Below are 13,111 nucleotides of genomic sequence, written 5' to 3'. Positions count from 1 at the left end.
TGCCCTGGGTTTAGAGTCACAAAATCTAAATTAAAATCCCAGTTGTAATACTCCTTACCTGAATGGCTTTGGTCCAGTTACTTAATATATTTCCTTCCCTGTAAAATGAGGGGCATGAACTCTGTGAGGGTTCTCCCACCTCTAAATCCTACAATAAGTATCTGGCTGAGGACGATAGAGTGAAAAACTACCACCAGCTTGAAGTCAGAAACCCAGGTTCAAATTCTAGATCTGCTTCTTATTAGTCATGTGACCTTGGACAAATCACTTGTGTTTCTGTACACATGCCCATAGCAACCAGGTTTAGAGACTAGAAGACCTGGAATAGCCGGCCAAGAAAAGTCAGCCTTGTTTTAGCACCTTTATGACTTTGACTCTCGATTTTCCATCTTCGTAAGAGGGGAGCTAAAGAACTTAGGAATTAAGGTGGATGAACTGTGGATCATGGTAGAAGTACACTGTGCATGTTAAAGACTTAAAACTGGGGGGCAGCTAGGTGGTGCCGTGGATGGAGCACTGGCCCTGGAGTCAGGAGGAGACGAGTTCAAATCCGGCTTCAGACATTTGACACTTACTAGCTGTGTGACCCTGGGCAAGTCACTTAACCCCAATTGCCTTTAAAAATAAATAAATAAAAACTTAAAGCAAATGTTTACAGCAAGTAAATGCGATTAACAAATTCATTCATAAGTGTTTATATGTCTTTGTGAACTTGTTAATTTAAACCCAAAATATCCCAGATATTGATACATGAAATAATATTTAAAACTAATATTTAAATATTTAACACCATTGAAGGGACTGCCTGTCCCGGAGAGTTGTGAGTTTTTCCTCATTGAAGGTCTTCCTTCAGTGCAAACTGAATAGACAGGTCAGCTGGTATTAACAGGGCTGGGGTAGCCTGGGCTTCTATGAAGGTATGGGTTAATCTAGGTGACATCTGAGGTTCATTCCATCTCTGAGATTCAGTGACTTTTGGACCTAAGACTTCGGTTCTTCTATAAAACAGGGATAATAATACACTTCTTACCTCACAGGATCAAATGAGATAATGTCTACAAATCTTTTTGCAAACTATAAAACACTATATAAATTTGTAAGCTCTTTTTATTACCTTGACTCACACACACCTACCCAATCTCATGAATACACATACTTAGAGCTGCCAATTGCTGGCAAGGGTCAGCCCCTGATAAAATCAAGTCAAATCAAGTCAATAAGCATTTATTTATGTGCCTACCATGTTCCAGGCACTGTGCTAAGCACTAGGGATACACAGAAAGGCAAAGGATGGTCCCTTCTCACAAGGAGCTCATAGTCTAATGCAAGAGACAACATGCCAACAACAATGTGAAACAAGATATATACAGAACAAATTGGAAGCAATTTTAGATGGAAGATGCTAGCATTGAGAATTAGGAAAGGCTTCTTGTAGAAGGTGGGATTTAAGCTGGAACCTGAAGGAAGCCAGGGAAACCAGGAGATGGAGATGAGGTGGGAGAGAATTCCAGGCATGGGAGACATTGAAAATGCCTGGAATCAGAAGGTGGAATGGCATGTAGGAAGAATAGCCAAGAAACCAGAGTAACTGGATCATAGTGCACGAGGACAGGAGTAAGGTGTAAAAAAAGACTAGAAAGGTAAGAATAGGTCAGATAGTGAAAAGCTTTAGAAGCCAAAAGGATTTTATGTTTGATCCTGGAGGAAATAAGGAGCCCGTGGAGTTTATTGATTAGGCAAGGGTGACATGGTCAGACCTGTGTTTTAGTCAGATTAATTTTACAGCCTAATGATAGATGGACTTGAGTGGACTTGACCAGCAGTATTGTAATGGTTTATATGGGAGGTGATAAGGGTCAGCTCCAGGGTGGTTGCAGTGTCCGAGATAAAGCAGTATCCAAGAGGAATATAGCAAAGGGACAATCAACAAGACTTGACTTGGATTTGGTGGTTGAGAGTGAAGATTTCAGGATGACATCTAGGTTGCAAGGCTGGGTGACTGGGAGGATGGTGATGCTCTTAGCAGGAAGGGGGAAGTTAAGAAGAGGGAAGGTTGAGGGGGGAAAATAATGAATTCAGTTGATCTTCATAAAACATGTTGAGTTTAAGATGTATGTGAAGTATCCAGTTCAAGATGTCCAACAGACTGTTGGAGACACAAGACTGGAGATAAGAAGACATGATGGGGCTGGCCAAATAGATCTGAGAATCATTTGTAGAGAGATCATAATTGAATTCATTGGAACTGACAGAATCACCAAGTGAAATGGTGTAGAAGAAGAGAAAAGGACTCCAGATCCTGCCCACTGGGACACTGTCTGTTAATATGCATGACCTAGATGAAGAACCAGGAAAGGATAATGAGGAATGGTCAGATAATCAGGAAGAACACTTTCACAAAAACCTAGAGAGTCAAGAGTCAAGGAGAGGAGAGTGATAACAGCAAAGGCTGCAAAAACTCAAAAAGGATAAGGGTTGAGAAAAGGACATTAGATTTGGCAATTAAGAATGTTAATAACTTTAAAGAGAGTAATTTCAGTTGAATGATGAGGTCAGGAGCTTATAGAAAGTTAAGAAGAGATTGAAAAGAAAGGAAATGGAGGTATTTAATATAAATGGCCTTCTCAAGGAAGGAAGATTGGTCGAGTGCCAGAAGGAAAACTTTAGCCAATCACTAACCAAAAAACAAAAGAGTCTCCATTATGCATCCCCCATCCCAAGCCTCAGTCACTCCTTGCTTTTTCACTTTAGTTCCCAGATTCCTAAGTGTTTCTTTCCTTTTCCTCAAAACCAGAGAATATTTTTATCCAGGTGAAATCTGGTTGATAATTAATCACTTTGCAAATGAACATGGAATCATGAAAGAGAGGAGAGATATGGGTCAAAAGTTAATGAGTTTAGATCTAAAAATTATCCAATCCAAACTGTCTCACATGGGAGAAAACAAAAGCCTAGAGAGATTAAGGTGTTCACGGTGATACTTACAAACAGAATGGTGGCAATCTAGTTTGCCAGCTATTCACAAGAAAAATATTTTTAGTGAATTGTAAAATCAATGACAGTGAAGGATACAATATAGCTTCCCAAAATGGAATGAAGACACTTAAGGGTTTGAAAGACTGGAAGTTAAGAAAGAATGGAAATCTAGTATTCAAAATAATAGAGGTGATAATCCCAACACTTCTGGAGTATTGTGTTCCATTGAGACCCTCAAATCTATGTCACCTAAGGATTTTTTGTTGTCAGTCATGTCCTAGCTTGTGACCCCATCTGGGACCTTCTTGGAAATAACAGTGATTTGCCATTTCCTTCTCCAGCTCATTTGACAGATGAGGAAACAGAGGAAAAAAACAGAGTTAAGTAACTTGCCCAGGGCGTTTATATAGAAGAGAAGAATTAATAGAGAATATACTGTCTTTCAATAGTTAAAAGATTATAATAACATGGGAGGGAGATTAAAATTATTTATCCTGGCCCCAGGGGGTGGAACAAGGAGAGAGAGGCAGATTTTAGCTCAATCTAAAGAATAATTTGACTGCCCAGAAGCTAGATGACCACTTATTGGCAATGTTGGAGAGAGGATTCATATGTCAAAAATGGGTTGGACTCAATAATCGTGGAGGTCTAGTCAAGTCAAGCACAGAAAGTCTGCATAGGAGAGTCATGCGAGATAGCTAAAGAGATCATTAAAGGTCAATCAATCAATATTTATGAAGGCCCTACTATGTGTCATGGACTGTGTTAAGCACTGAGATATAAAAGGAAGCAAAAAAAAAACCAAACTAGTTCCTGCCCTTAAGGAGCTTACAATCTAATGGTAGAGATAACATGCAAATTATACAAAGCAAGCTATGAACAGGATAAATAGGAAATAACTGAAGAGGGAAGGTACTGGAATTGAAAGGGGTTAGGGAAGGCTTTCAGTAAAAGATAGGATTTTAGTTGGGACTCAAAGGAAAACTGGGAGGTCAGAAGTCAGAATGGAAGAGGAAGATCATTCCAGGCATGGAGGATAGCCCAAGAGAATGCCCAGCACCCAAAGATAGGGTGTCTTCTTCATGGCACAGCTTATGAAGGGTCATAATTGACAGACTGATCAGGTCCAGATAGTATCATCTGTCGTGTGGAGGCAGAACGATTAAACATGCATGGAACGTTTTTCCTAGTGGCCATCTCAACTAGTTACGGCTCCTCCATCCATCCAGTCCTTCTCTCCTACCAAAGCTCATAGAATCCAGAACTGAAAGGAGCCTCTGACACTGGCTCATATATTCACTCAGTTGTGTGACCCTAGGCAAGTCACTTAACCTCTCAGCCTCAGTTTCCCCATATGTAAAATGGGGATAATATTAACTCCTATGTCACAGGGTTGTTGTGTGAATCAAATATGATAATATTTGTAAAGTGTTTTGAAACCTTAAGGTGCTTTATGATTGCCAACTGTTATTATTATTGTCTTTGTCATCTTATCACATAGGAGAGGCAGCAAGTGTAGTAAAAGGAATACCCCATATCAAGTGGAGACAGGGAATTGGTGTCTAGGTTCTGGCACTTACTATTCCCTCAGTCTCAGTTCCCTCCACTATAAAAGAGGAAACTAATAATAATGATACTACCCCAATATCAGGGAACATTTTGTCCAGGTGAAATCTGATTAATAATTAGTTCACTTTGCAAATGAACATGGAAGGGCTTTTTTGGCAAAGATACTTCAGTGGTTTGCCATTGCCTTCGCTGACTCATTTTACAAATAAAGAAACTGAGACTTGCTCAGTGTCACACAGCTACTAAGTGTCTGAGGCCAGATTTGAACTCAGGAAGATGAGTCTTCTTGATTCCAGGCCCAGCACTCTATCCACTGTGCCATCTGAGTTGCTATGAGCAGACTGTAAATTCAAGAGCCCCAGGTCATTTTAACATCAGCTGCTAAAGTTACTCCTTTGAATCTATTCCCTAGGCTAATGGTACAATATCCCCAAATTCTCGGTCAAATAATGTTGCCTGAATTATAGAAGAACTCTAGACTTGGAGTCAGGGAAGCTGGGTTTAAATCCCACCTCTCGAATTTCCTTCCCCTTTCCCTCTTTTCCTTGTAATAAAACAGCTTATTCATTGTGACCCTTGGCAAGTCATCTGATCTCCTTGTGCCTCAGTTTCCTCAGCTACAAAATAGGTGGAGTTGGAATCAATGGCATTAGATGAAATTCCATTTAGCCTCTAAATCTGTAATCTTACAAAGATAAAATCTCTGACAAAAACATTTTTTCCATCCTAGAGGAGGAGCATCTTATTTCCATTATAAAAGGGTCCCAGCTGTATTTTTAAGTAAATAAAATTAATTAGGAATAATTATGTTTTGAGAAATTAGAGGGGACTGTGGGAATCTCTATATTTCTTGAGATAATTACTCACTTTGTACTTCAATACTTAAAGTATCTTTTTTTTTCATCAGTTTGACTATTATCTCCCCAGATGCATATTGCCACTCCTTTTTGTCTCAATGGGTGGCCAAAAATACTCATCACTGATGTTGAGTCTTTTTGACTTTAGCTAGCTAGGGCCATCTTCTGATGGCAGACATACATCACTGGGCCCCTGCTCAAAGCCTGTCCAACTTGAACTTCACTGGCATATTCCTTAAGAATTCAGGAGCACCAACACACAATGATGAGGCATTGGGGGAGAATTTTATCAAAGAAGTGTCTAGGAAAACAAGGATTGGGCACCAATAATTTAGGAAGAAAAGTTCAAGCAAGGCCTCCACCAGAGGCAGAAGGCAAAAATATTCTTTCGAGAAGTTCTTCAATGTGTTAACTGTACTGACGACTGCTGATAAAAAAAAAAAATTTTTTTTTTCACTTAATGAAAGTGCCTATTAATAAGATGTGGTTCCTGACCCCAAGATAGGGAAATAGAAAGAGAGGCAGAGACAGAGAGAGAGCTTGCTGTGTGCCAGGCACTGTGCCAAACTCTGAAGATACATATGGACAATATAAGCAAGATAGCCTCTACCCTCAAGGACCTCACATTTTAACAGAAAAGGTGATACATACATGGAAGCTGGAAGTGGGGGGAAGAGGGGAAGATGATGCCATGATTTCTGCATGACTAGGAAATAGGGTTGAGGATTAGTATTGGACAAGATGAGGTAAAAGCTCACCTCTCAAAGCCAAAGGTGGTTCCAGCAGAAGGGTCCGAGTTTCAGGTTGGAAAGGGGGATTAAGACATGACCTACATGTTCAATGTGAGTCATCAGAGTCACATGTGAGCCAAAGAAGCTAATTCAGCATACTCCAAAAGTCATAGTGTCATTTTAAGATTAAAACAGGAGTAAGGCTTTTGGGATGCCTTGTATATACTCTTGAGCTTTATGAGAAAGGCATAGTGTTCAGCAAATGGAAGGTAATAGTCCCAATGACCCATGCTTTACATTGGTCAAAACACAAATTCGTGGTGCTGTATTCAGCTCTGGGTAACACATTTCGTACAGGACATACACAAGCTGGAAAGCTTCCACAGGGTGGAAAACAGATGGCAAGGGACCTCAAAACCAGGCCATACAAGGTTAAGTCGAAGGATCTGAAGAGGTTTAACCTGGAGAAAAGAGGTGGAACATAACGTTGCTGTAGTTCAGTCATTTCAGTCGTGTCTGACTCTTTATGACCCCATCTTGGGGGTTTCATGGCAAAGATACTGGAGGGGTTTGTCATTTCCTTCTCCAACTACTTGAAGACATCATGTCAAAGGGGTAATCACCTTCTATTTAGTCCCAGAGGGGAGAACTATGACCACTGGGTTGAGTTACAGAAAAGAAAATTGAGGTTTCTTTTGCAGGGGGATGCAGGGAGAGAAGGGAATAGAATGAACTGCCTTGGGCTGAGACAGACTGGCCCTTATTAGAGATCTTCAGCTAAAGGCTAAATGAACATTTGTCAGACATATTGTAAAGGAAGTTCCTGTACAGTTTGGTCTAGGTGGTCTCTGAGGGTCCTTTATGAAACTCTGAGGTTCTGTGAAATATATATATATTTTATGTGTATATGCATATTTACATATACAGATATATGCGTATGTATATATACATACACACATACATTTATATATACATGCATGTGGATATACATGTAAATACATATGCAAGTGATATAAATGTACATACATGTATAAGCACATGTACACATGTATATGCAGAGAGAGAGAGAGAGAGAGAGAGAGAGAAGAAATAACCAAAAGTGGATCAAAATGGATGGATGGAGAGAGAGAGAGAGAGAGAAGAAACCAAAAATGATCAAAAAATGGATACACAAACACCCCCCACAAACTTTTACAGGCTTTGATGTAGCACTGTTGTCTAATCTCTTTTTTTCTCTGCTTTTCTTTCAGGGACGGTGCATCAATTTCACTCGAGTAAAGAACCAGCCTCCCGCCAAGTATCCACTCAACAACGCCTATCGCCCCCCTTCTATGCCTCCTGCCCCCATTTATACTCCCCCACCACCTGCTCCCCTCTCAACTCCCCCACCCCCTACCTCCCCCACACCCCCAACACCAAACCCACCTTCCACACTTCCCCCGCCCCCTCACGCCCCACCCCCCAACCGAGTGCCACCACCCTCTCGCCCCCCACCTCGGCCTTCTGTCTAAAATCCAGACTCTCTCAGATGCCTTGGGGAAGAAGTCCCTCTACAGTATTATAGCATACACCTTTCAAGTCCAAGAGGGCTTTTGTTTTCAGAAATGGGCGGCAATCAAAGATGTCACACACACCTTTTTTAAAATTTAGAAGCAATAATAAACTGACAACTTCAGGGTCAGCCAAAAGAAAAAGAGAAATTTTAAAGTGTCTTTTAAAAAGCAAGCTGGCAGGGTGACAATATAAGGAAAGTTGTCTAATCTCCACCTCTGGAAGGAGGTCATTATGAGGTTCCCCCTGGGGTCAGATGAGAACCAGCATGATGTTCTAATTATTAGGATGTAATCCTATAATTCACGGACCCACAATTCACTGTATTTCAATGGCCTAAATGGGAATATGTCCCACGGAGACTCACAAGGAAGTCATTTCCTTGTAGTTGAAATGCAAAGTGTGATTAGAAACCATATTCCTGGAATTCTCAATGCCTTCTCCCCAACTGTACTGCACCCCATGCCCACTCTAGCCTTGACCTTGAGTCTTCAGGAATTAAATAGTCTTTTGACTCTTGCAGAGTTATAACACATCTTTTCAATCAAAGGAGGGTTTCGTTTTTTTGTTTTGTTTTAAATTGATTTCTAGCAAGAATTGGTCAGTCAGCATAGAAGAGTTTGAAACTCCATTGGTGGGCGTCTGAGAAGAGTACCCTCAAAGAGGCATCTGCCTGGGGGTTATGGAGACCAAAAAATATCTCTCCCGCCCAGACCATAACAGTCACAATGAAGTGGAAGCAGGTGTTTGTTGAAGGATTTGGGTATGTTGCTTTGTAGAAGCGGAAATAAAGTGTCGTTCAGAGAAGAATCAGCACGTGTATGAAAAGGGAACCAGTTGTTTCACAAACAGAATGAATCCTAGAATGTTAGAGCTGAAATGAGACCAAACTCTTCATTTTACAGATGAGGAAACTGAGGCTCACAAAGGTTCAGTGACTTGTCCAAGTCACGTAGTTACTAAGTAGAGGTAATATGCCAAGAGTCAAACCCGAGTTCTCTGATAAATCCAGTGCTTTTTCCATTACAGATGGACTTGTACACAGCCAAGTTAAAACTCAGGAAGGGGGCTAGGCACTTGAGCCCCACTGAGAAAATTCTTCTCAAAACCTGTGGCTCACGAGGACTTAGAAATACTCCAGCCTTCAATTAGACAGCTCCTCTTTCTTAGCACCATATGCCCTAGTCGTTCAACAACTTCCATTCAGGTTAGCTAGGCTTTCAGAGATGTGTGGCATGAAGAAATAATCCATTTGGGATTTGTTCCCACCAAATTGATAAGCATCTTCCCAAAATGTAATCATTAGTAATGGTTCCCATGACACCATCGATTTTTTTTCAAGTCATTTCAGAGCTGGGATTTTAACTGAACTTTCAATTTCTAAATGGTTACAGGGTAGGTTTGGGGGAAGTGGAGGGGCAGGACAGAAGAGGAGGTATGGGGGAGTTTTGCTGTTGATATAGGAGGATCATTCCCAAGTCCTTTGAGTAATATGAATAATATGAGAGTGTTTATGTATATATTTCTTCTCTAGTGTCCAAGATAATCACGTCCATCCATTATCATCTGTTAGCCAAGGTGAGGTCAGGCCAGATGTGCAAAATAGAAGTAGGTCAGCAAGGAATTCACTGGCTGCAATTTCATAAGCAGGCCCTGGGCCCACCCAGCTCTACGGCCTAACCTAAAAAGGGCTATAAGTTAACTTTCTGAACATCTGCCTTCAGTGATATTCTCTACCCTACCCCATTTTCCTTCTCTTTTCCTCCAGGCTGAGCAGAGAGTTAAAATAAGTGGCCACTTACACAATATAATGTGAGGAGGACCTATCTCTTCAAAATAACTCTAACCCCAAATAGTCTACTACAATATCTGAAATTCCTACCATTCACTGTTTTTGTTTCCATGACATATATTACCTGGGAAGAATTTCACATTAAAACGCAAGAATCTACTTTGACTTAGATCAGCTAAGAATTCATGATATCACTGGGGAACATGGAATTTGTAACCCAGCAATCCACCTGTCTCAGATATAGTAATTGAGTCCTAAGGAACCGCCCAAAGCACATAAAGATTAAGTGACTTGCCAAGGGTCATATGGTTACTAAGTCAGAATTTCATATAGCTACTAAGTCAGGGAGTTGGACCTAGGTTTTTCTGATTCTATGCCCAGTATACATTCCAATATATTGCTTTTGCTATTTGGATTATTATGTCAAATTATACTCACAGACCTAAAAGGTCATCTTACCCTCATGTTTTACAAAAGTAAATTACCATCTCAGTTTTGCCTAGAGCTGACCCTGCCTCTTTGAGAATCATAGAATGTCAATGATAAAAGGACCTCAGAACAGAAAATAATGTCAGAACTAGAAGGAAATTTGGAACCTAGAATGTCAGAAGTGAAAAGAACCTTAGAGATGATTTAGTCCAAACCCCTACATGATTGAAAACTGAAGCCTAGAAAGAAGCCATGACGTATCTAAAGAGGAAGCCAGAGCCAAAATCCAGAGCCCTTCACTCCTAGCCCAGGGCTCTTGCTACAGCACCATGTTGCCTTCTTCCCTTCCAGGAATCTTTCAGGATTTCCTTTACCACGAAAGACATGAGCGTTTGATAACTTCTGGCAGATTGTTTTCCCCTTTCCCATTTCCAGAGCGAACTTCACCTTCTGCTTTTTATGAACATTATTTTGGAAGCAGGGCCAGACAGTTCCTCTGTTAGCCACAGTGATATCATTGAACACTGGATCCCAGACACCAGCTGTCAAATTTTATAGGAAAGGAAACCTCTCTTGGTCTCCCAAGCCCTTGAGGTTGGAGATAATCAGACCCATCCAACTGTTTTGTCTGCTGGCAGCACAGAACAGTATTTTTCCCAGCCCTCAAGTGGTAGTGGTCCCTGCAACAGCAGCAGCAAACACTCCTCTTGTCCTTCAATGTCCTGCCTAGTAACGCCCTTCTAGTGGTGGGGCTCAAGATCTCATGACTGGGGCTAAATGTACTTCCTCAAAAGTTTCCCCTGAGCTGTGGTAGCCATGTCCCAAAGCACACAGTATTTGTACTGGGGGAATGTGGAATAATCTCATGAAGGATTGACAGTGTTTGTTCTTCAAATGTAAAATTAAAAAAAAAAAAGCTTTGTGAAAACGACCCTCTTCCAAAAAAAAAAAATCAGTCATCAAATGATGTAGCAATGACGTCGCATGATGTCTCCAGTTATTTGGAATGGCTGGGGGTGGGGAATGGAAATTTATATACACTGTAGTGATTGAGTCTGTATTTTGTTAACAAGCTATTGAACAGAAAACAGTCTTTCATCAGCCATTTTGTAAAACCCATCAGGACATATTAGAGTCAGCCTCTCTATATGAAAGAAGCTGAGGACATACAATTAGGATCAGAAAAATATACAAAATGATTTTTTCAAAGCCCATGTTGGAGTCCAGTTCCAAACTCATGTTGTATATATTCTTAATGCATGCTTACCATATGTTAGATGGAAGCATTTCCTATCCAATGTGGATAAAGAGAACAGTTGTAGTAAATTATTATAAAGTCGGTGATATTTCACGGCAGGTACCAAGCTGTGCTTGTTTGTTGTCTCATGATTGTATTGCCTTTTTTTTTATATAAATGTACAAATATCACTAAAGGGACGAGAACCTATTTTGCATAACATTAATTGGGATGGCTCATCCCAATCTGCCTTCTACAAGTCAAGATAGCTTGTGTATAGCCTGGGACTTAGGGATATCAATGTGTGCCACATTTACATACCAGCTTTATGACCTATTAAGTCATGATGGTGTGAACAGCTAAATAGTAAACCTAGAAGGTATTCTGGCCAGAATTCACTACATTAGAAATCTTCCCAGAATAAACATGAGTGATCTCCTATGCACAAGATAGGAAAACATAAACATGCAGCACTTAGCACAGTGCCTGGCACATAGTAAGTGCTTAATAAATGTTTGTTGAAGAATTATTGATCAATTGACATACTAACACTGCAGATTAAATAAAAAATTAATGTCATGTAAATCAGGTTGAATCAGTTCATGTACTATATATAGAGATATATCCAATAAAATCCCATTTATCCAGACTGGTTGGGGAAGAGGTATTCTGATTAATTGAACATTCTAGTTAAACTGAATGTTACTGTATATACCATACATGCATTAGCAATTTTCAAAGAATTAGACTATTATAAAGTACACTTAACACTAACTATGTTGAACATATTGCATCCTTCTTTGGTTACTCACATGGAATTTCAGAAACTTTCAGTGCCTCAAGTTCATTGTTATCAACATCCATTATCATTGTACAATACTGTAGGTGTAGAAGATATGGGATATTGGGTAGAATCTGTACCATGACATACTCTAGAAGTTGCTTTTTAAAAATAAATTCCAAACGCCATTCTGTTTGTCATTTGTCTCTTTTTCACAGAGTACAGACTATGCTGATGGATGAAGTCCAGAGAGTCATGGAGAGGCTGCCTTTCTAAAAATGTAATCACTTTAGCAAAGGCTAAAGCAGCCTTCTTCCAAATTGTCCTGTCTCCTTCACTAAAATGTTTCACTGTTTCATTACTGCAATATGCAAAATCTTTACAATTATTTCTGCATTTGACACGTCGACTTCCTTATCAACATCAATACCATCTTCCCAGTGAATCTTTCCCTGACACACATACCCAGGAGAAAGTGATATTATCCTCCTGAAATTTTCCATAGCACTTTGTCTAGAGCTCTTCTTTGCACTATCCCACTCCTTTATGTATCATAGTTATTTGAATACATATCTTCACTGCCCCCAGGCAGCTGATGGTGCAGTGAGCACTAGGCCTGGAGTCAGAAGGACCTGAGTTCAAATCCAGTCTCAGATATTTACTAGCCGTGTGCCCCTGGGCAAGTTGCTTAACCCTGTTAGCCTCAGTTTCCTCATCTATCAAATGAGCTGGAGAAGGAAATGGCAAACCACTCCAGTGTCTTTGCCAAGAAAACCCTAAATGGGGTATCAAAGAGTCAGATATGATGGGACAACAAACTTTCCTGCCTTCCCCCTTTCAGATTGTGAGCTCCTTAGGAGCAAGGCCTGTTTTCATCTATCTTTGTATTCCTAGCACTGAGCACAGTGCCTTGTACATAGTAGGCACTTAATAAATGTCTGTTGGATGTGTCGTTGAATTAAATTTATTTGCAGGGAAGAAAAGGTATCTTCATTTCGAGACTTTGCACCAATCCATTTTAACAAGCTCTGCAAGATCATCTTGGTCAAAAGAAAATGTGCCACAAATGTAAAATTGGGCCAAGGCAGTTTCCAAATTCTCATTAACGCCTCACTTATCATAGAAGTCAAGGCATGACATTAGTATTTGCAATGGAGAAACAATAGAAGGAGGAAAGTAAAGATGTCC

General features: G+C 40.2%; 1 protein-coding gene across 1 annotated transcript in view; it reads left to right on the top strand.

The window, feature by feature from the left end:
• Positions 1 to 12,874, top strand: part of ANTXR1 (ANTXR cell adhesion molecule 1) — a 324,308-nt gene extending 311,434 nt beyond the window's left edge. The window contains exon 18 of the mRNA XM_020985369.2: positions 7,384 to 12,874. Coding sequence (XP_020841028.1) covers positions 7,384 to 7,644 — 261 coding nt within the window. The 3' untranslated portion in view covers positions 7,645 to 12,874. The remainder of the gene's footprint in view (positions 1 to 7,383) is intronic.
• The last annotated feature ends 237 nt before the right edge of the window (positions 12,875 to 13,111 follow it).

The sequence above is a fragment of the Phascolarctos cinereus genome, unplaced genomic scaffold (assembly GCF_003287225.1).
Source record: "Phascolarctos cinereus isolate Bilbo 61053 unplaced genomic scaffold, phaCin_HiC Scaffold_2;HRSCAF=192, whole genome shotgun sequence".
Classification (NCBI taxonomy): domain Eukaryota; kingdom Metazoa; phylum Chordata; class Mammalia; order Diprotodontia; family Phascolarctidae; genus Phascolarctos; species Phascolarctos cinereus.
This window is presented reverse-complemented; position numbering and strand designations above follow the sequence as displayed.